This window comes from Marmota monax, unplaced genomic scaffold (assembly GCF_021218885.2).
Source record: "Marmota monax isolate L192 unplaced genomic scaffold, Marmota_monax_Labrador192_F-V1.1 WCK01_AAM20220418_F8-fsc00035, whole genome shotgun sequence".
NCBI classification, from domain to species: domain Eukaryota; kingdom Metazoa; phylum Chordata; class Mammalia; order Rodentia; family Sciuridae; genus Marmota; species Marmota monax.
The window spans coordinates 7,307,896-7,331,774 of record NW_026691961.1 but is presented as its reverse complement, the minus strand read 5'-3'; the positions used below and the strand labels follow the sequence as shown (position 1 = coordinate 7,331,774).

At 44.6% G+C, this 23,879-nt stretch overlaps 2 protein-coding genes across 7 annotated transcripts in view; both read left to right on the top strand.

Annotated features, from left to right (window-relative positions):
• Tnfrsf17 (TNF receptor superfamily member 17) overlaps positions 1-13,733 on the top strand; it is a 31,354-nt gene extending 17,621 nt beyond the window's left edge. For 2 of the 3 annotated variants that reach the window (XM_046440691.2, XM_046440681.2), the window contains exons 3-5: positions 10,693-10,814; positions 11,351-11,497; positions 13,238-13,733. In XM_046440691.2, the coding sequence (XP_046296647.1) occupies positions 10,700-10,814; positions 11,351-11,497; positions 13,238-13,515 (540 nt within the window). In that variant the 5' untranslated portion in view covers positions 10,693-10,699 and the 3' untranslated portion in view covers positions 13,516-13,733. Of the gene's footprint in view, positions 1-10,525; positions 10,815-11,350; positions 11,498-13,237 lie in introns of those variants that run through there. The other variant, XM_046440673.2, reaches the window with a different exon arrangement.
• Positions 13,734-15,995: 2,262 nt separating this feature from the next.
• The window catches only part of Snx29 (sorting nexin 29), a 389,328-nt gene continuing 381,444 nt past the window's right edge, over positions 15,996-23,879 (top strand). For 3 of the 4 annotated variants that reach the window (XR_009226515.1, XM_046440643.2, XM_046440634.2), the window contains exon 1: positions 20,006-20,084. Coding sequence is in view for 3 of the 4 variants with exons in the window: in XM_046440643.2 (XP_046296599.1) it covers positions 20,078-20,084 (7 nt within the window). In the remaining variant the exon portion in view is untranslated. Of the gene's footprint in view, positions 16,018-20,005; positions 20,085-23,879 lie in introns of those variants that run through there. The other variant, XM_058578345.1, reaches the window with a different exon arrangement.

The following is a 23,879-nucleotide window of genomic DNA, read 5'->3' as shown; positions in this document are numbered from 1 at the left end:
TGCTCCTCTAAACATGAGGCTCACTTCCTTCAGGCTCTGTTTCAAAGTGAAGAAGAAAGTAAGCCATCTGCAGTTCATGGGTACACCAAAGTGCTAAGGGTTCTGTTTTGGTGTTTGCTGTTCTTTTGTGTTCTTGTTTTGGGTTCTTTGGAGGCCTCTTTTGTTTTGGATTGCAATACACTGGAAAGTTTTGCCTGGTGATATTTAGTTATCATAAAGAAGTTTCTAGTGAAAGTAAACAGGTAGTGTTGCATGGCAGCTAAATCAATGGCTTTGGACTCTTATTAGTCAGTATAGTTGAGGTTCTGTTGCAGTAACAAACATCACTCGAATCAGGGGTTTATTTATTTTTTATTCATGCAACAGGTGTCCTAGTTGGCTTGGGCTGCCACAACTTAATACCATAGACTAGGTAGTTTAAGTTATAGATTTATTTCTCTTACTTCTAGAGATTGGGAAGTCCAAGATCAAGGTGCTAGTTGACCTGTTGTGAGGCAAGGACCTGCTTCCTGCCTTATACGTAGCCACCTTCTGTCTGTGTGATCACATGGCCTGTCCTTGGTTCATGTTTAGAGAGAAGGGTTGAGAGAGAGGGGGAGAGAGAGGGGGAAGAGAGAAAGAGATTATTCTTCTTATAAGGTCACTAATCGCTCCATGAAGGCAACCCCCTCATGATTTCACCTAAACTTAATCACCTCCCAAAAGCCCTCCTCCAACACCATTATACTAGGAATTAGGGCTTCCACATATGACTTTTGGGGAGCACGGACATTCAGCCCATAAAGGCATCAGCTGAGGCCATGTCCACATCACCCTCCCATTGGAATCCAGGCCCACAGAGATGTCCCCACGTGGAGCATTCACAGTCACCGAGACCAAGGCAAAGAGACCGTGGCTCTACAAGCTTCTGCCTTCAGGTGACATGTGTCTCTTCTGTTTGAATTTCCTTGATCAAAAGCAAGTGCACATCCACCTGTAACTTCATGGGAAGCACAGTCCTGCCTTGGGCTCAGGGGGAGAGGAAAAGCATGTTACTGGGGACAGCTGTTATGACCTGAGGGATCCAGTCTAGATGCTGCTGAGAAGGTGTTTTTAAAGAAGTGATTACCGTTTAAGTCAGTAACTTTGAACAATATCCTTTCTGCCCACCCTGAAACCATACAGGGATGGAGATTCTGAGACACGCAGTTTCCAGAGGAACCAAGTTGATACAGCACAGAGGTTATTTATTCAAAGACATCAAGGGAAGGCAGGGGTGGATGTGTGGTCAAGGGCTTTGTGGTGCTTTAATTTATGTATCTACTTGACTGAGCCATGGAGTGACTCAGATACTAGGTCAAACTTGGTTCTGTGTGTGTCTTTGAGGACATTTTTGGATGAGATTAACATTTGCTTTAGGAGTTGGAAGAGAGCAGACTGTTCTGCCTAATGTGATAGACCTTGGCCAATCAGTTGAAGGCAATAAAGGGCTCCTCCCACCTGCCTGAGCTGAGACTTTGGTCTTTCAGCCTCAATCTGAAACATCAGCTCTTCTTGGGTCTCAAGTCAGGATTCTGGGGCTAGAACTTACCCATCGACTCTCTGGGGACTCCAGCTTGCTGGCTACAAATCTTGAAACTTCTCAGCCTTTATAATCACTGGATTCAGTTGCTTCTAATCTCTTTCTCTACATACGGATAAAGACAGAACCCCACTTATGATGGTTGGACTTAGGATTTTTCAATCTTATAATGGTGGAAACTGATACCATACTTTGAATTTTGGTCTCTCTCATGCAGCCCCAGTTAGTCACTCAATCAGGAGGGAAAACAGCCACCACTGCAGTGGGGCTGTCACCCAGCTGGGATGTGTGGTGGCTTATGTGTATTATGAGATCTTCAACTCTTGGTGGGTTTCACAGGACAAAACCCCATTATAAGTTCAGGAGCACCCTATATTCATTCTGTTGCTCCTCTAGAGAACCCTGATGGATTTCAGGTCTGGCTGTCCCATTCCAAGTGAAAATTCTACTAAGGTCTTGAGAAGAAATTGTGAACTTTTAGATTGAGGTTAAAGGTAGAGGTGTTCTCGTCTGAAAACTTGCCTGTAGATTGGTAATTTTGGAAAAAGAATCTTTTAGTTGGATGAAATTTTCCTTCTAGAGTAAGCTACTGTGCAGGTCGTCAGAATCCAAAAGGAATCACTTTTATCAAGCAAGCACTAACCCAAATAGTAACAATAAATAAAGACTTATGAAAGGGGTGTGGGGTGGTCTCAGACATGTGTGCCTGATTCACAAAAGATGCTTCCAGAAACCTGGCTGCCACTTATAGAGACAGTACCTCTGGGAGTATATCTGCCTAGCAAATGTCTGTTCAACTCCGGCCTGACAACATCTCCCATTGGAGATCTTCATGGCCCAGGATTATCACTGTTTCCAAACACCTAATCTTCCTCACCTCTTGCCTCAGCTGCTTTGAATACGCCCATAGTTTACCCTGTTTTGCGTGTTCTCATTGCAATGCTCGGTGAGTGCCAACCCAACATCACCATTCTTTGCAGAGTCTCCTCTGATTGGTATTTAGGTGGGACAACTAATGGCTTCAGAAGTTTCAGGCCTAGCTGCTTTGCTTTGTTGGAGCTGTGAGTGAGGGGTGAAGCTCCGAACTGTTTTTCTGAGTCTGGGTTCTCTGTTCTTTTCATGTTAGGCAAGGTCAGGCTCAGCACACTTATGGGGATGTGGTGACATCAACGCCCTCTCTCATGATACTTGAGAATAAAAAATCTTCACATGAATATCTTGCTGTTTCTGTTTTATTATTATCTGGCTTAGTCCCCAAATCACAATCTTTGAGAACTAGAGAGAATCATGGAGATAATTAATTTTTCCCAAGTCATGTTCCACAAAACTTAGGTTCCTAAATGTTCATAGGGGACCCATGGGGAAAAGGAATTTGGTATTCACATAGGTTTGATAAATTCATCCTCCTTTTGGAGAATCCAACTGTCCTTTAACATAGTAAACTTTGATATGGAGATTTCAAGCAGACAGCTGATACATGGGTCTGGATTTCAGGGGTCAGGTTGGGGTTGGATACACAGGCTTTGGAGTTAACATGTTTAAAACCATGGGACAGATGAGATTAATTCTGAGAGAGTTTAGATGAAAGAAGTAGTATGTGAGGTCTGGGGGTGCTGCAGCTTTCTTGTGCTCATGAAAATGGAGCCAAGACCCTGAGATGATATTGCTGAGCCAAATGAGAGAAACCAGATGGATTAACTGGATCCCCTAAATCTGATTCTACCATTGGACTGAAAGGGATAAAGCCAGTAAATTCCTTTTTTTTTTTTTTTTACTCCAGTTTTTACATCATTTCTTAAGGAAAGGGTCCTTGGTGTGCCATCTCCAACGCTTTGCTTCTCCATACTTTCGCCTGTCCTGGGGGATGATCAGAATTATTCCACCTTGAGGACCAATAGGAGGCCTGGCTTACCCAGGCCTGCCCACGGTTGACATCTCAGGCTTCATGGAGACATCAGTTAACATGGTTGATATGGCTACGGACTTCATTTTTACTTTTGGACTAGCAACCCAAACTAAGTCTAACTTATGCTAGAAAGGGCAAGGATGAGGGCAGGCGCCCTCCTCCTCTAGAAATGGGGTCCCTCTCTTGGGGGTGCACCTTTGCTAGAAGTTGGGGTGCCCCTCCTTTAAGGATGGGGTCCCCTTCTCAAGGGGTACCCCAGGTCCCCACCCTCTAGGGATGGGGTCCTCCTCTCAGGAGTTGCCTCTCCTCTAGGGATGGGGGTGCCCCTAAACCTCTAGGGATGGGGTACCCTCTCAGGGAGTGCCCCTCCTTTAGAAGTTGGGGTGCCATTCTTTAGGGATGGTCTCCCCCTCTTGAGGGATACTCCAGGTCCCCATCCTCTAGCGATGGGGTCCCCCTCTCAGCAGGTGCCCCTCCTCTAGGGGATGGGGGCACCCCTCCTCCTGTAGGGATGGGGTACCCCCTCTTGGTGGGTGTGCCCCTGCTAGGGGATGGGGGTGGCCCTACTCCTTTTGGGATAGGGTACCCTCTCAGGGAGTGCCCCTCCTTTAGAAGTTGGGGTGCCCCTCCCTTAGGGATGGGGTCCCCATCTTGAGGTATTCCCCAGGTTTCCATCCCCTAGGGATGCAGTCCTGTTCTTGAGGGGTGCCCCTCTTCTACAGATAGGGTCCCCCTCTTGTAGGGATGGAGTCCCTCTCTCAGGGCGTGCCCCAGGTTTCCATCCTGTAGGGATGGTGTCCCCCTCCTCTAGGGATGGAGTCCCCCTCTTGAGGGATGTCCCTTCTCTATGGATGGGATTCCCCTCTCCTAGGGATGGGGTGCCCCCTCTCAGGGGATGGGGATGACCCTCCTTCTCTAGAGATGGGGTCCCCCCTCTGGGTGTGAGCCTCCAACGACACTGAACACAGTGATCACTTCATCTGCCAGAATTGATAATTCATCATAATCATAGAGGACTCTGGGCTTCCTGCTGCCACTTCTCTCCTTAAGGCCATTGAGGTTGGAGGGAGAGGTGATTACTAGGCCAGTTGTTGAAGCCATAGCAGAAGAATCAACTGCATTTGCTAAAGAAGATGGCATAGGTGCCCCAGAAGTCTGATTGTTGTTAGCAAGATAACTGGATGGAAACGTTCCCAGTCGTTGCTGGAGGTCTAACATCTACTGGTAACACTGAGCATAGTAGATCATCTGGGCCTCTATAGAGTCAGACAGTGGAGGGGATGGACATGTGTACTGCTGATTCCCTCTAGCAAAAGTCTGGTAATTTCTGCTTGATGATGAAATTCACTTTGAGTTATCCTTAATTCCTGTTCGTATTTTGTCACTTCCTCTGCCCAAATCTTCAGCCATTTTACATGCAGGAAGTTGAGCATGTAAGAGAAATTTACCATAATATCATCTTCTTCAAGGTGAGCTGAACTGTGAACTTTTGGTTTCTACAGCTTTTGCCTTTTTAAAAAATACTTTTTAGTTTTAGTTGGACACAATACCTTTATTTCACTTATTTATTTTTATGAGTTGCTGAGGATTGAATCCAGGGTCTTGCACGTGCGAGGCGAGCGCTCTATCACTGAGCCACAACCTCAGCCCCTTGCCTTTTTTTTAACAAATCCTTTTTAATCTTAAATTCTTGACATTACAGAACTAAACTGAAATTTATTAACATTCCACTCTTAGATTTCTTATTGACAAACAGAAATAAAATCCATGAGCCAAAAAACTTTACAAAAGTAAAAACAGGGAAAAGCTTATAAAACTAAATATAGATTCCAGCATTTACAGCTGAACAGAGAATGTGATTTTTAAATTCTTAGCAGATGATAAAGTGTAGAAACTGAACACTTACAAATTATTTAAAACCTGGAATCACTGACCAGAAATTACACAGTTGGATCAGGGGAAAACAGCAGAGAGGGGTTATAAGTCCTACACTCTTCTAGCTGCACCCCATGCCCTTCTCAGAGGAAAGCCTGGCCATTGATTAGATACTGGGCCAGATTATTTCTGGCAGCAGAGCCAGTGACAGTAACCTGCCTTCCAGAAGAGCCTTCTACTGCATTGGCAATTTTGATCTGGGCCCCGGACATCTGGTGGATCTCATTGATGTTGGTGCATTGGTGCCCAATTATGCAGCCAATTAAGTTATTTGGAATGGTGAGTTCACAGGTGGTTTGAGTAGATGCATCCAAACTTGCCCAAAGGCCTTTCACCTCTGGAGAGCTGCAGTCAGTTCTGGAGAATCCAGTCCTGCTGTGCATCACGGCAAAGTGAGACTGTTGTCATGCCACCTGGTTCAGTTTGGCCTCCTCTAGGGGTGGGGTTCCTCCTTTTGGGGGGTGCGCCTCCTTGTTGGAAGGATTGCAGGGTTTCCCCACAGAATCAATGATGGAGCTAACCAACAAACCTGAGTGCATTTGTCTAGTTTATTGCTGTAACAAAACACCCAAGGATGTATAATTCATAAAGACAACACATCCATGTAGCTCACAGTTCCGGAGGTCTAAGAGCATAGGGCTGGCATCTGCTCAGGGTCTGAAGGCAGAACTACCCAATCCCTTCCAGGCCTCCTTGACTCAAGGACCTCCCAGCAGGCCCCACTTCTTCACCATTCCACCCCTTCTTCACATCACCACAATGGGGACGGAGCTTCCCACAGGAGCCCTTGTAGGACACAAACCAAAGGGAGTAAGCAGAGCATCCCTGAGGAGCCCCAGCAGACTTTGAAATTTCCTCTGGACCAACTGCTCTGAGGCCTGCACTTTAAATTACTCACCAGGAAAGACAATATGCTGTGGGGAGCAGAGATGAGGCCAGATGTGGCCCCAAGGCTCTGGTCCCTGGGATCCCCCTGAAGGCTGGGCTGGGTGACTTGCTATGAGGGGCCTGCCACCCTCTCTTTGAGGATGGAGCCATCCTAGGCTTCTCCAAGTTGCCTACAGGTGATTAAGAATGGCTTCTGCAGGTATCTGCCGCTCTTAAGGCCGAGGGAGTGTATCAAGGGAAACCTGCCTCTCACCCAGCTTTCTTCCTCCTCTAAGCCCCCCTACCATTTAAAAAACCTCTTATTTTAAAATAATTATTATTACTGAAAAATAATTATTTGAACAGTACCAAAGATTTTTCAAAGGAAAGAAGTCTTTTTCCATCCCAGTTTTGCTGTCTCCTGCCAGAGACTAAAAGACCTGATAAAGCTGGGTGCAGTGGTGCACGCCTGTAATCCCAGCAGCTCGGGAGGCTGAGGCAGGAGGATTGCAAGTTCAAAGCCAGCCTCAGCAATTTATTGAGGCTTTAAGAAACTTAGTGAGACTGTGTCTAAAAAAAAAAAAAAGAAGAAGAAGGGCAGGGGATGTAGCTCAGAGGTTAAGTACCCTAGGTTCAATCCCTGGTAAAACAAAGAAAAATGTCTGACAAGAACAATTTTAGAGGAGGAAAAGTTTATTTTGGAGCTCATGGTTTCAGAGGTGTCTCAGTCCATGCACATTCGGCTCCATCCCTCAGGGCTTGAGGTGAGGGAGAACCTCATGGTGGAAGTATATGATGGAGTAAAACAGGTCAGAACATGGCCATTAAAAAGCAGAGGGAGAGGGGCCAGGATTGTGGCTCAGTGATAGAGCTCTTGCCTAGCATGCATGAGGCACTGGCTTCAATCTCCGGCCACGTGAAAAACAACAAACAAACAAAAAAAATCAACTTAAAAAAAAAAAAAAAAAACCAGAGGGAGAGAGACTCTTCTCAACAAGTACAAAATATAAATCCCAAGATATGACCCACCTCCTCCAACCACACCCTACTTGCCTACAGCTGTCACCCAGTTAATCCATTCAAGTGGATTAATATACTGATTAGGTTTAGGCTCTTAACAATATCATTTCACCTGTAAACTTTCTTGCAATCTCTCACATGAGCTTTTGAGGGGCACCTTCCATCTAAACCATAACATTCTGCCCATAGCTCCCAAAAGTTCATGTCTATTTCATAATGTAAAATACTTTTAGTCCATTTCCAAATGGACTAAAAGTATTTTACATTATGCCACCATCTTGAACAGTAGCCAAGCCCCTAGTGTTAATAGTCTTAACACTTCTAGGGTTAAGTTCAAGTTCAAAGTCTCCTCTGAGACTCAATGTGGGTCCCTGTAAAAACCAAAAGCAAGTTACATATACTCAATAGACATAGGCATATTTCCATTCCAAAAGGGAAAATTTGGGACATAGAAAGAAGGAATGTGACCAAAGCAAGACTGAAAACCAGCTGAGCAAACAAGTCTTGTAGCTCCATGTCCAGCATTTGGGGCACATGGCCTCCTGATGGTCTCTCCAAGGGTTTGTGTAGCTCTGTGCTTATGATCTAGCTGGTTGCAGCCCATATGGTCTCTCTCTTTTGGATTATTTATGCTCGATTCCTGCAGCTTTCCTCTGCAGACATTTCACAGGATCTCTCAGTCTCAGGGATCTCCACTGCAGCTTTGGCTTCCTTCTCACTTCTTCATGTATTGCTCTCTCAGGGGCAGTCTGCAGGGACTCTGACACTGTTGTACTTTACCTGGCCTCCCAGGCCCCCCTTTGAAATCTCAGTGGAAGCCTCCATAACACTCTTAACTCCAGAATTTTGCATTCCTGAAGAATCAGCGCCCCATGTCTATGCCACCATCTTGAACAGTAGCCAAGCCCCTAGGAACTCTGGTTGCAGTAGCCTGTGAGTATCTGGGTGGCTGAGCAGGGTGAAATTTCCTAGCCAACCTTATGTAAGCCAGGGGCCCTCATAGTCCTTCTCAAAAGGGATTTTTTCTTTTACATTCTTGAGCCTGAGATGGGTGTGGTCTTACCAATTCTTGAGTTGCCTGCAAGCCAACTTTCCTATTATTTCTGGGGAAACTCTCTTTAGTGATTACAGTGTCTTCAATACCACTCCTTCCTTAGTCCCAGTTTTACTTGCATTTTTTTGGTCAAATGGCAAAACTTATTTGACTCTGTTTTTCTTTCTGTTCCTGATTGTCTCAGTTAACTTGGCTAAAAGTTGCTAGCCATACCCATGCCACCCCTAAAAAGGCTGTGCTTCCTTGAAAATTCCTCCACCAGATTAATTAGTCCAACATCTTTAAAATGAGCCTCACAGGAAGTCTAAGGACATAGGCAAAATGTAGACAGCTTCTTAGTGAGAACCAACACAAATGGCCTCTAGTCCAATTTCCAGTAGAGTCTTCCTTCTCTTCTGAAACCTCAGGAGCCCAGTCTTTACTGTCCACAGTCCTATTTGCATTCCTGTCTTTTGAACTTCCACCAGAATCACCCATTAAGCTATGCTTACAATTAAAAGAAAGTTTTCCAACTTGCATCTCTAACTTTTCAAAAATTTCTCCACAAATTCTCAAAAGCCCCATGGTCCTCTTAGTCACAGCAATGACCCCCGTTTCTCAGCACCAATTTGTGTTTTAGTCAACTTTTTCATCGCTGTGATCAAAGACCCAATAAGAACAATATAGAGAAGGAAAAATTATTTTGGGTTTACAGTTTCAGAGGTCTCATTCCATAGATGGCTGATTCTACTGCTCTGGGCCTGAGCAGAGACAAAACTTCATGGCAGAAGAATGTGGCAGAGGAAAGCAGCTTAGGACATGGCATCAAGGAAGCAGAGAGAGATTAGAATTTGGGGTTTTGATCAGTATCTTAGTTCAAAATTTTTTTCTAGGCTCAAATCCTGCATTAAAAAATGTGTTGCTTTTAATGTCCACATTTTATTTCATTACCATAATTTTAACATGTATTATGCACCATTCTTAAAACATAAAAACCTGTAAAGGATAACAAAACTGCATCAAAAGAGGAAAAACAAATATCAATGTATTTACTCTTCAGTTTAATAAATAAAACTTAATCAATACTTAACAATGAAGCCTCTTTTGAATTCTCCTCTCTCCAATCACCCCAGAATCACTATACTGAATTTGGAGTTTGTTTCCTCAAATTTTAATTGAGTCCCGTGTTTCTGATGGATCACAAGACCCCTCTACATGGGTGTCTCATTCAGCAAACTCAAGTGATTTAATTTGTTTCAAGGAAAATGCAAAGAGTAAGTCTGTCTGTCTGTCCATCCGTCCGTCCATCCATACATCCATTTATGCAGAATGCCTCTAGAAGGATATCTATCAGGGACTGGTCAAATAGAACACATTAGCAGCCTGTCTGCAACCCTAGGATATGCCAAAGATAATATTTAGATGCTTGGACCATGGATGGTTTTTTCTATCTGCTTATTTGTATTTTCTAAAATTTCAGCAATGGGACATGGATTATTATTTTTATTTTATTTTTTCAGTGCTGCGGATTGAACCCAGGGTCTTGTACATGCTAAGTAAACACTCTACCACTGAGCTACATCCCTAAGTACTACCCCTCTTTATTTTTGAGACAGGGTCTCACTGAGTTGTCAAGGCTGGCCTCAAACTTGTGATTCTCTAGCCTGAGCCTCCTAAGTAGCTGGGTTAATGGGTGTGAGCCACATACCTAGTGGATTATTTGTAATGGTAACAATAAAATACTCTGAGCCTACCTTCTCTTCAACTCTCTTGCTTTCCCTATTTGTGTCAGCACTGTGCAATTATTGTTCATACATCCAGAACCTGGTGGTAGTGTTTGACTTTGACTTGTCCTTCCGTCTCTCACATTCTGTCAGTTATTACTGTACCTGTGGTTATCTAAGTATATTTCTATCTTCCCTGTTAGATTTTAAGTTGTTACCTATTTAGTCTTGTTTCTCCCTGGGGCTTATCCCATAGTACAGCTCATAAATAGATGATGCAGAGATGATTATTGAACTTTCTGCTTGATGCCCCAGGCTTGACTACATCTTGCAACTGTCACCTGCTAGGGAAACTTCCTCTAAAAATAAGCAGTTTCTGTTTCAGATACTGTTTGCCCTGATATTTACATTCCATTTACCCCACCCAGCCTCAAACTTAGAAATGTGAATTAAAGGTGGTATTCAAATCCTTAGCCACAGTGCTGACGGCCCCCAGAAGGACCAATGGAGTGATGTCGAGTTTTGTTTTTGTTTCCCTTGATATTCTAGCTGCTGTCTCTACATTTGCTGGGACATTCTTGAGTCTATTTCACTTGTCCTTTCATGCTGTTCGTTTTGTCGTTCCCTGGTTTCTCTCTGAGATCAGGTTCCAGATGGCTCAGCAGTGCTTCCAAAATGAATATTTTGACAGTTTGCTGCATGTTTGCAAACCTTGTCACCTTCGATGTTCCACCCCTCCTGTACCATGTCAGCGTTATTGTAATACAAGTAAGTAAGACTGCTTCAGCAGCTATGCGTTGAAGTATTCTATATTGATTATTTTTTTCAGAGAACAAACAATATGGGGAAGATGGTGAGATTTTTCTGAATCAAAAAGAGAAAGGAGACAAAGTGATTATTCAGACCTGAACTCAATTTTATTCAGTACAGTCAGCAACATAGATTTTCATCTACTCTTTTAATTAAGTGGTATTTAGAATTTAAAAGTCAATGCTGGTGCTAGGTGCTATGGCACATGCCTGTAATCCCAGTGGCTTGGGAGGCTGAGGCAGGAAGATCTCGTATTCAAAGCCAGCCTCAGCAAAAGCAAGGTGCTAAGCTTCTCAGTGAGACCCTGTCCCTAAATAAATACAAAATAAGGCTGGGGATGTGGCTCAGTGGTCGAGTGCCTCTGAGTTCAATTCCCAGTACCCAGGAAAAAAAAATCAATGCTGATGAATTGGGGAAATTGAATGACAAATAATTCATACTTATGTGATATTATGATATCAGCTGATTCTCTCTCTGACATTCTTTTAATAAAGGTATGACCAATTCAGTGAAAGGAACAAATGCCATTCTCTGGACCTGTTTGGGCCTGAGTTTGACAGTTTCTTTGGCAGTTTTCATGCTGATGTTCTTGCTAAGGAAGATGAGCTCTGAACCACTGAAGGATGAATTTAAAAACACAGGTTGGTTTGGGGTCAGTCTTTGAAGTCTGCTTTCAAGAAGGGCTGCTGCAAGTTTCATTTCTTTTTCTTTTATAACATTGACTATTTCATCCGGTTCCAATTATTTCAAGTGTGTTAGTAGACAGTAACTTTAGATTCAAGCTGTCTTCATTTGGGCACTGACACCTTCTTTGCGGATCTCCTGACAGTGTCTGCCTTCCCCGAAATTCTTCCCTAATTAGTCACTCTATTGAAGTCCTCAGGCTTCCTTGGAAAACATCTTTGACTAAAGTTAGAACATTGATTAAATGTCCTGCTATCAGAAACTGCTGGCCAGGCCTGCTACCATCAGGAAAAGCATACTTGGCAAGATACATGGTCTTGTTTTTAATACAAATGTGTTATTTGCTTGGGTGAACTCTTTACTACTGAAAAATGCTAGAAATGAATAACCAGTTTCTCCTGGATTATTTGAGTAATTGTTTAAAAAATAATTGTTTATTAGGCTGTAGAGAACCACTCCCAGAGAAGCAATGTTCTGCTTAAGGGCCTCTTAAGATAAAAATATTTCTGCAGCACCTTTCTCCATGTTCTGATTCTCAAACACATAGCAGCAACTGCCCTATTTCTTTACACATTTATTTTCCATGCAGAATCTGTAAAACACCATCTCATTTGGCTTTCTAGTGGAGTAGGATTGGTAGATTATGGTTTCATGCAATTTACTGATTTTTCTTTTTTCCTGGGGTCTGGTGGAGAAGTGAAGAATGAGTTTTTTTTTTAACATAAAATAAAAATTGTGTATATTTAAGGTTTACAACATGTTTGGATGTACACATATATAGTGAAATGACTAGTCAAGCAAATCCATAAGACCATTTCCTCAGTTACCTTGAAATCTTCTCTTAGCTAATCTGCATTACACAGTAGGGTTAACTAGTCATCAGGCTACACTTTAGATCTCCAGATGGATTTATCCTACATAACTGCAATATCAGATCTCTTGGCCAACAGCTCCTGCCTATGGTACCCCACTATTCTGCTTTCTGCTTCTATGTATCCAACTTCTTTAGATTTCACATATAAGTGAGGGAATGCAGTATTTTTCTTCCGGAGTTGGCCTTATTTCCAAGTGTCTCTAAATGTGACATTTAGAAGATAAATTACATTGTAGAATGCTGGGAAATAGAAAACTTACATTCACAGGTGTGATTGGCCACAAGAGGACTTCTCATATGATCATAATTATGAGATTCTTTTAAAAAAATTATCTGCTGACCAAAGCTTAAGCCTCTTTACTTCTATTTTCTAAAATATCAGAGACTGATTTTGGTGTGCTGTAACATATGGGAACTTCTGTCATTTTCATGTGGGAAGATAAGGTCAAAACCTCAATGCCTGCAAAGGTCAAGTGGGTAACAAAGGCAGGGTCTGGGCCAGGTGGTGGCTTTGCCCAAGGGGCCCAAGGCTGGCCTGAAGGTGACAGCTGCTCTTGACTCCAGCCCATTGTTTCCGTGCTGTTTCTATGTTGCCACATTTTGTTCTCTAAAATTTAGTCTAATTGACCAGATTCACATGTGAAATCTCGATTTTTAAATGTGATTGTTACAAGCAAACACATATGACACTGTCCCTGAGCAAACCATATTTTAGATCCCAGTATGGTGGCTTGTGGTCTATTAGTTGCTGACCCGCCCTGCTGGGACTGTCATGAAAACAACCCCAGGGGGTTGGGTTAATGTTTCTGTTTTTTGTGATCAGGCTCGGTTCTGCTGGATGTGGCTAATGCTGACCTGGACAAAAGCAGGACTAGGGAGGACACTATCCTTCCAAGAAGCCTGGGGTACACGGTAGAAGAATGTACCTGCCAAGACTGTGTCAAGAGCAAACCCAAGGTCGATTCTGACCACGTCTTTCCACTCCCAGCCATGGAGGAGGGTGCCACCATTCTTGTCACCACCAAAACTAACGACTATTGCAAGAGCCTGCCAGCTGCTTCAGGTGTCACAGGGACAGAAAGGTCAACTTCTACTAGATAATTAACCCTTCGACTGGTGTAGAGCTACTCTGAAAATCATTGGTCAGAAGATGATGCTTTGGGTCTCTTTGGGGTGACTGTCAGTTGCTGATACAGTTGCTTTTTATCTTCTAGTTCTGAAAACTGTTAGATTTATTTCCCTAATTCATCGTTGGGAGCTCAACTGTGGAAACTTTCTTGGTTTAATGATTAAATTCTCAACTCAATGAAAAAAAAGTACTGCAATCTGTAGACCCCACTGAATTGAAACCAGGGAGGGGAGTCTTTACCCCGTGTGCCCTCCACTCAAACTCCAGAGACAGGCTGGCGAGTAGAGTACGTTTTATTCAAAGCCAGGTTTGAGGAAGATAACTGTTGATTTTCTTTCCCAATTTTCCATCTTCAGGGACTCAGGGGAGTGAAAGGTGGAGCAGGGGACAAAAGGCAGGAAATATATGTGTGTAGATTTAGCTAGGCTGTGCGAATCAGAAGCATGCCACACACCCAGCTTCCTTGGTGTCCCTTAGGGCCAGGGACAGGCCTCTGACTTTATTCTCAGTAGGAGGAAATTCAGAAGTTAAAACAATTTGGAGCTCAAAGAGCATCTGCTTCAGACTCACATTTCCATGGTTAGACCACCTCTCTCCTGTACACACACACACATTTCAGGACAGATTGGATTTTTCTTGATTGTTAAAGGAAAGCAAGGTTATCCTGGGTATTTCTGTGAACAGGAGAAGCCTACAGTCAGCCAGGCTAATTCAGCACCTGCATACATAGGTAGTTCTAGATCTTGTGGGCTTCCAGCCTAATGGGGATATTAGGCATTAATATAATCAAACAGGAATACGTGTAGCTGGAAACTGTGATAAATGGTCCTGAGCACCTGGGTGCGTGTCATAATAATCACAGACAACACTTAAGCAGGCTTGCTGATGTGCTCAGGACTGTTCTGAGTGCTTTACCTGGACCGACCCATTTATTTATTTATTTATTTAGACTAACTCATTTAATGTACACAAAATACTATGGCAGATGGATCACTAATTACATCCAGTTTACAAATGATGATATAAATGGAGCAAAGTAACACAGCCAGTAAATGGCTGTCGCTGCTTGTGCTGCTATAACAGAATGCCCAATACTGGGTAACTTATGAATAATAAGTGAGGGAATGCAGTTCCCTCAGTTCTGGAGGCTGGCAAGTCCAAGGTCAAGGTGCTGGTGAGGGCTTCCTTGCTGTGTCTCCATATGGCAGAAGGTGGAAGGGCAAGCTAGCTCAGCAGTGTGGGAGAACTTTCATAGGGGGCTTAATCACCTTTGTGAGGGAGACACTTTCATGGCCTACTCAATGCTTTATGGCCCAATTTTTCCATATTATCATATTGGCAACATCTGAATTGTGGAGACGACATTCAAACTACAGAGGTGACAGAGCCAGGGTTTAAACCGACAGCCTAAAATCTATATTTCCCCCTTCTCAACAATTGGATTGCATTTGAGTTTACATCACTTTGCACTATTTTTGTCATTCCTGGGGGAGGGTTCCCTTCCTGGGGTTTGTGCAAAGGACTTTGGGTCTTATGGAAAGGCAATACAATGGGACATGCCCTTTGGTCATCTACTGGCTTTGGTCATTATTAGGATGCCTACTGGCACCACAGCATAGACCCTGAAGGTCTTGAGGCTGTGGCTTTTGTGCACATTTGGAATATGGGGGAAAATAGAGGGAACTTTTGCACATTTGGGGCCCATCACTGCTTCCATGAGGGACTTCAGGGTTGAGGATACAGGATAATGGTTAAAGAATTAGCTTCTGGAACCAGACTGCGTGGTTTTGAATCCTGGCTGTTTACTAGGATATCACAGACCTTGGAAAATTGGGAGAAAAGCACTTAACTACACCAAGCCTCAGTTTCCCCACCTGTATAATGAGGATAACAGTAGTACGTACTTGGGAAGCCAAGGCCAGGAGGTTCACAAGTTCAAGGACACTCTTGGAAACTTAGGGAGATCCTGTCTCAAAAAGTAAAAAGGGCTAGGTATGTAGCTCAGTGGTGAAGTGCCCTGGGTTCAATCCCTACCCAGTGCTAGAAAAAAAAAGTTCATTTATATATACAGTTTGTAAAAGTGTGTGCTTTGTAAGTACTTGTATCAGTTACTGTCACAGACATCAGGGTCATCTAGTCCCCTTGAGGTCTGGCAAACACTCTTTCCTGTTATGTGGCCTCCGAGTGTCGGCTCCAGCATTTCACAGGTTTTCTCACTACTTCAAGCTCTCCATGAGTTTAGATTTCTCAAACACAAGAGTTGTTGCCTTTAACCTCTTGATTCTTGCCATCCAGGCTGATTCCCAGAAGGAGGAATAAGACTCATGGGGGAGGCTGCTGGTGGAAGAGGTAAAGCACAGTGGGAAAGAAGACAGACTTTTTCTTCTCTACTCACATTCAACACAGAGCACTTCTGGGACCTGATGTGTGGGCCTTTGTCCCCACACACCACGCAATCTTCCAGCAAATGCCAGGTGGGTGTTATAGGGCCAACTAGTCTTTTTTTTTTTTTTTTGAGAGAGAGAGAGAGAGAGAGAGAGAGAGAGAGAGAGAGAGAATTTTTAAATATTTATTTTTCAGTTTTCGGTGGACACAGCACCTTTATTTTATTTTTATGTGGTGCTGAGGACTGAACCCAGCGCCCCGCGCATGCCAGGCGAGCTTGCTGCCGCTTGAGCCACATCCCCAGCCCCCAACTAGTCTTATAAATCAACCTAATCCTGACACTGACCCTAACTCTACCTGGAGATAATGTCAGATCCCATAGGCTAAGAGTTTAGTCCCACAAGAATGCTCCCCACTTCATGCCAATCAAGTTTCAGACTGTTTTTCTGATTTACTGATGATAATTTGGAGTTTTCACAACCCTCCTCTTTATGTTCATAATTTGCTAGGATGGCTCACAGAACACAGGGAAACACTTTATTTTCATTTATTAGTTTATTATAAAAAATACAGATGAAGAGTCAGACAAAGGGGCAAGGTGCTTTCTTGGGATGTGCGGCCTGGAAACAGCTTGAATCTATTATAGTTTTATAGAGCTTAATCTGCAGATCCTCCCTGCCCCTTCCCAGAGGTTGGGAGGTAAGGCTGAATGTTGGAACCCTCTGATTACCTGGTGTTTCTGGTGACCAGCTACCCTACCCTTAGGCTGTCAAGGGATCCTACTCTATTACCACATTAAAGTATACTCAGGTGTGATCAAAAGGGGCTTGTCATGAGTAATAAAAGACATTTTTACTACTAAGGAAATTTCCAAGGTTTTAGGGGCTCTGTGACAGGAACAGGGGACAGACATATTTCATATTATACCATACATAAATGAGGACTTTAATAAATTACCTTGCCCTAGTGCCCCAGGGGAAAGGCACAGGGAGCTAGAGAAGATGCGAGACAGCATCCTCTTGACACCTGTCCAAAGCAGGAGCGTGCTGCCTTCCAGGAGCTGTGGAGGCAGGCCGCGAGGCCAAGCTCTCCAGGTCTCAGACATGTGAACTCTCCAGCAGGAATAACAAATTAACAGCTATAAGGTATAACTTTAAAGATGGGAGAAATAACTTCATCAAACAAACACAAGGATTCCCATTTCTACATTCTCTCACAGTCCCTACATGTAGGTATATTTTGACATGACTGTAACCATGGCTTTCTAGACTATTTTGCTTGGGCTTTTTTTCCACTTAATGTATTATCACTGGCATCTCCCCACATTTATGTTACTGGACCCAAGCTGGTCTGCTCACTACCTGAAAGCAAGATGGGGGGGGGTGGCTATCTGCCCCCATCAAAAGTCTGTCTTAGGGAACTCAGGTACATAAAAGTGCCAGTTTTGTAAAATATATTTTTATTTGTAAATTGATCTTTTATTTATTTACATGCGGTGCTGAGAATCGAACCCGGGCCTCCCACATGCCAGGCAAGTGCTCTACCACTAGGCCACAACTCCAGCCCCAAAAGTGCCAATTTTTGACTCCAGTGGCTGGGTCATTTTTCCCCTCAGAACTGTGGAACCAACATTACTGAACATGGAGTGGTGAGGGAGACTTTTATTCTAGGCCAAGAATAGAAGTGGGAGATAAAATTGCAAATCAACTTCCCAACTCTTGGGATCAGGTTATAGATACAAAATAAATGAGCAGGAGGAATGTTCACGTTTTTTATTATAATGAAGTTAGAGATTGTTTAGTGGTCACTCTGGCAGTCATCTTAGATGCAACCAGCCCATGAAGAGGGACTCGGTCTTCAGGCATATTGTCCTCAAAGATGGGGTAGAAATTCAGTAGTCCACCCAAGCAGTACAAGACCAGGGTTGGGTAACAGAAGGACTTTAATATGGAAGGAAAGGAGGTGCAGGCGGTAATGGTTAGGAAGCCTATGTGCTGGGTGGGGTCTTGGTCATTTGAGGCATGTCTTCCCTGCCCCAATACAGCAAGCAACCTTGATCTCCAGAGATTAGTTCCTGTAACTTTACATGCTTTTTGTAAGCTGATGCACAGAATTAAAAAATAAGAAATTACACATTCTGATGTTATCTGAAGGTCACAAGATGTTCTTAGTTCTGTTAGTCTAAAGAAAGATGCTTTAGCTGTTAATACCTTCATCATTTAGGTTCATCTTCTCCTTAGAATTTAGAGTGTTGGGGAAAGGGAGGGGAAGTCAAAGGGTGACCTGCGAAGAGGTGGCCAGAGTTACATTTCTAGTCTTTAAAAATCTATTATTTCTAGTTAGGAATCTGCATAAGATTCCTGTGTGCTGGGCCATGATTTGCTTATTCTGCATTTGGGCTTTGGAACTTTCCAACTACTAAATCAAAATGGGCACTGAGAAATCTCTGAAACAAAGGGTTTATTGAGGCATCACAGATGCTAGCTAGAAAGGAAGGACTGACTGGTCCTGGGACAAGTTCCCTCGGCTACCAGCAGTGAGGATAAGTAGAAGTTGGAAAAATGTCTGCTGGATCTAAAAAAAAAAAAACACCTAAAATATTTATTAATGGAAAACGTTGTGGAGGTAGATATAATTATTTATGCTGACCCTCCATTGGCTACAGATATGAAAGAGGGGCAGGATGACACAAAGCAGGGGAACTCCCCCACCAACTCTCCTCACTTCCATTCTCCACCCTTTGTAACTTAGAATATTTCAGAATTGTTTTTTTTTTTTTTTTTTCTTTTTTGGCAGTGTTGGGGATTGAACCCAGGGTCTTAGGTATGCCAGGCAAGTGCTCTACCACTGAGCCACAGCCCCAGTCTCAAATCTTTTTTTCTTATCACCACCTTTTTTCTATTAGAAACAATGCTGCAGAGCATCCTTCTTCAAAGAGTTCTGGGCCTTTGCCGAGTTGTTTCCTTAGAGGTAAATTCCTGGTGTGTGTGTAAATATATATGTAGAGGCAAAGCAGCAGAAGACCTTGGGGGCTCTGGGGCCATAGAGAAAGGGGCTGGAATTCTGGCTCCATTTCTTAGTGGGGGCTTGGTCGTCAAGTCAGTGTTTTCAATTATAGATCAAGACTTATAGTGGATAAATGGAGTAAGTCTCTGTCAGCATTAAAAAAAGAAAAAAAATCAGAAGATAATACATTATCTACAGAATTGTTAAGCATCTCAAATGTTCTTATGTGTGTACTGGGTTGTGATGTAAAAGATATATTTTTTTTTTTTCTGGATGTGAACAAAACAACCTGGCTACTTCTTCGACCTCTCTGGATATCCCTTCCCCACCCATAAAATGGGGCAATGACGGTGCCGCCTGATTGCTGGGCAGGTGCAGCATTTGGCTTTACACTGGACCCATCCACCTTCTCCTGCTCCACAGCCACCACCTAGTCCCAGGCATTGTTACCTCTCGCCAGGACAAAGCAGCAGCCCCCTAACCAGCCTTTTCTCCCCTGCCCCATTACAGTGAGTTCTTCTTCCAGGAAAAGTGAGGCCTTGCCACCAGTTCAGACTGTGTCACTCCGCTGGGTTACTTACGAGGACCTCCATTCCCTCGCCCGCCTGGAGGTGGGCAGGAAAGCGCCAACCGCCCTGCGGGGCAGGAGCTCCCGCGTCCTCGGGGTCCCCGCTCTCCCCTCGCTCACCCTCCGGTGCGGCTCCCTCTCACCGCGCAAGTACGGGCCCCGAAGTCGCCTCCTCAGAGAGGCCCTCCGGGATTGCCCTCTGCCCGTGCCCACGTTTAGTCCACGGCTCTGTTTCCCTCGATTGTCACCCCTGTCAGGATCCCTGTTTTCTCCTTACTCATGGCCTTGCTCTCTGGCGCCAGCACCGAGGTGTGAGGCGCAGCAGGCGGAAAAACGCACCCTCACCGGACCTCCGCTCACCGGCGGCCGCCGCCACCCTCCTCAGCCCTCGCGCTGCAGCGGACGCCCGTGTTTACCTTCCGGGACGGGGGCGGGGCCTGGGCGGCGACGAGCTCTACTTCCGGGGCGGGGCGGCGGGCGGGGCGCGCGCGCTGTCTCTCGGCCCTTGTGGAGCGCGGCGGCGGCAGACGCGGCGGCGGCGGCGCGGCGCAGGCACCCGCCAGAGGAGCGGCACCATGAGCGGTGAGTGGCGGCCCCGCCGCTGTCACCCGCCCCTGCCGCCCCGGCTCCCGCCGCTGCAGCTGCACACTCCGGCCCCGAGTCCTCGCGCCCCTTTCGCCCCGATCGCCCGCAGACCCCGGCCCACCTCCCCATCTCTCTGGCTCCCGATCCCGCCACCGGTCCGCCGGGGTCCCGGCCCCTGGCCCCCGGCAGGTCTCCGATCGCCCGAGGCCAGGCACTCCTCGTCCCTGACTCCTGTCCCCGGGCAGGACCAGCTCCTCGATGCCTGCCCCCAGACCCTCCCAGTGCCCCAGCCCCGCGCCCCGTTAGCAGATCCCCAGTTGGGAGCCTTTGGGTGGGCAGTTTCTCCTCCCTCATTGACCCGCCGGAGTCCCGGCTCCAGCTACCGGCGCCGCTGCCCTGTCATCCCCCGCCCAGGCCCCTGGTCCCCTGGTCCCCTGCCACCCGGTTCCCCACCTGCAGAAAGCGCCTCCGGGCATCCTTGGTTGCTGACCCCGGGACCCGCTGTCAGCAAACCCAGACCGGCAGCTCCTGGTCCGCAGGGGTCTCTCAGCTCTCCGCCCCTTTGTCTCTCGCTTCGCTCTTATTCCCTCCACCCCTGTCCCCCAGTGCTCTTCTAGCTACCAGTTGTTCCTACTTACCCGACTCAGCTTCCCTCCCGGTCCTAGCTTTTTACGTTGGGGTTATTCTTCCCTACTCCAGCCCCTTCCATTTCTTCTCTCAGCTCATCGTTTGAGGTCTCTCTTGTCCTGTCCTGCAGCCCTTCCCTTCTTGCCCAATGCTGAGCCCATCTGGCGACTGTTGCTTTGCTCTAGCCCCTCCCAGCGCCACCAGAGAGGGGGTGGGTTTGGTGGGGAGGCTGGAAGTTAGAGGGAGGTGGGTGTAAGCTGCTGGTCCTGTTTCTGAAGTTTAGTGCCTTGACTCTGACTCTGTTCACCCTCCTGTCCTCCCTCTAAAGAATCCTATTGGTGTTTTGGTGCTAAGTCATTCTTGGGTGTTGTGTGTGGAGATGGGAGTGACTCAGGGAAGCCTCTCAGCTGGCCCCTGACTGTTTTTCCAGCCACTCTGGGATCTGGATTCACTTCAGAGGACCCGCCTACCCTCATAGTGTCTGTTTTTCTCTCACTGTTCAGTTATTTCTCAACAATCCCCACATCCAGGGCCCTTGGCCCTCTCCTTCCATCCAGGCATTTCTGGAGGTGTTGGGGGTGGGGGTAGGGGGGCAAGGCAAAGGTGATAAGTTGCTTTTCATGTTAAAAACTTTTATCTCTGTGGATCTTCAAGATAAATTACATGCCTTTTGTGTTTGCTGCTCAAGAGCAAGATTTATGAAATTGATGGTCCTAATGAATGGCTTGGTGACAGGGGTGTCTGGGAGATAGTTCACCTTCTGTTGCCAAAGCAAATGATTGGATCTAATGAATATTCTGATCCTCGGATATTAGTGATGGCACTGCAAAGATGTCATGAGCTCGCTTTCACTTTGAGCTGATGTTGCTGGGTATAAGTACAGGTTCTGGAGCCAGACATTTGGGATTAACTTAGCTACTTAAAGCTCTGTGATTTAGGCTAAGTTACTTGACCATTCTGAAAGTCCCTGCTAAATGAGGATACATAGTAGCACCTGACTCCTAGGCTTGCTGTGACAACTAAATAACATTGGTCAGGTAAACTGATTGTGCTTCTCACATGGTTCATTGTCAGGAAGTTAGAGCTGTCACTTCTGTAAAGACTCCGTGTTGGGTGTAGTGGGGGCAAGGCTGTTTCTTGGAACGTGGGCTAGGACTGTGCAATCTTTCAAAATCTTTGTGGCCTCATGCATGCTAAACATGAGCTCTACCACTGAGCTACACCCTCAGCCCCAACATTTTCCTTTTCTTTGTGATACTTGGAATTGAACCCACTGAGTTACATCCCCAACTGTTTTTATTTTAAGACAGGGTCTCACAAAGTTCCTCAGGCTGACCTTGTTCTTGGGATCCTTGTGCCTCAACCTCCCTAGTGGCTGGGACTACAGATGTGCGCTACTTCACCTGGATAATCTTTTCCTTTTTATATTACCAAGGAGTCTTTGCCATAAACTCAAAAGTTCTGGACCGTTCTCTCTTTTATCTTTACCAGAGGAAGAAATGAAATTGAGAAGCCAAAGGAAATTGATCATTTTCTCTTTCAAGGAGCCACTTAGCTTAGCATCAAAACTCATTTAAAACTTCTATTTTTAAATTTAATGAAAAAATCATTAGGTCTAAAGGCAAATTATAAAAGGAGACCAACACATAGAGATCAAACAAATGGACACAAGCATTAAGGATGAAAGCCTTCTTTTGGAAAGTTTGCAATTGAGGCAGAAAAAGTGGTTGTGGAGGGTGAAGGGGGAAATCCAAGGGTATTTTTAATTGTTTCTTGAGAATGCATTTTAAAATGAGTTTCCTCACTTGTGGGATTGATAATTGGCACGCAATAAAATAATGTGGTAATGTGGTAGGTAGGGAAATATTCCCTCTCTTTCTTTTATCCCACCCCCTTTTTTTGTACAGGGGATTGAACTCTAGGGCGCTTAACACTGAGCCATATCCCCCGCCCTTTTTATATTTTATATAAAGACAGAGTCTCAGTGAGACCCTCGCCCCTTTTATAAATAGATGATTTCAAATATCATGAAAGTGGAAAAAGTAGTATAGTGAACCATCACAGAGATTTGACAGCTCATGATAATTTCACCTATATCCATGCCTGTTTTCCCTCTTCCAAGGTTATTTTGCAAGCAAATCTCAGACAGTATATCCTTGTATCTATACATATTTTAATGTGTATCTCTAAAATACAGGAACTCCTTGTTAAAAACACAACTTATTTTTGTTACCATGCCCATGAAAAACAAATAATTCCTTACTAGTATCAAGTATCTACTCCAGTTTCCATGATTGTCTTATGATTTTATTTTATAATGTACTTTTAAAAGTCAGCATCTAATTTTACATAGTCAAGTTGTTTGAAAGAGACCTAAATGATTTAAAAGACAAAGAGACTATTTTTAGTTTAATTTCTTATAAATTTTTTAGTGTATTCACAGAATTGTGCAGACATCAATTTTAGAATGTTTCTGTTACCCCAAAAAGAAGCTCTGGACTCTTTAGCGGTCACCCCTCAGGCCCCACTCCAGCCCCCTCTATGCATTTGTCTACTGTGAATATTTTATATAAATGAAATCATGCAAGCTGTGACCTTTGTGTTTGGCTTTTTTTTCACTAATGTCATGTTCTTGAGGTTCCTTTTTGTGACCAAATAATATTCCACCATGTGACTATTTCGTGGTTGGTTTGTGCCTTCAAGGGTGGATGGACATTTGGATTGTTGCCATCTTTTTGCTAAGAATAATGCTGCTGTGACATTTCACATGCAGTTTGGTGTGTGGGCGGTTTTTCATTTCTCCTGGTCAACAGAGCTAAGAGTGGAATCACTGGGTATATGTTTGTTTGGTTTAACCATCTGAGGAGCTGGGTCAGACTGTCCACCTGTCTGTAGCATTTTACATTCCCACCAGGATGGACGGTTTGCTTCTCCACATTCTTCCCAACAGTCTTGGATAATAGACATTCTAGGTAGTGTGAAGTGGTACCTCTGTGGTTTTGATTTGCATTTCCCTAATAACTAGAGTGATACTAAGCATCCCTCCATGTGCCTGTTGGCCAGTTGTATACTTCTTTGGAGAAGTGTCTATTCAGATCCTTTGTCCAGTTTTAAGTTGGATTTGTCATTTTATTGTTGAGCTGTAAGAATTCTATATAATTGCTG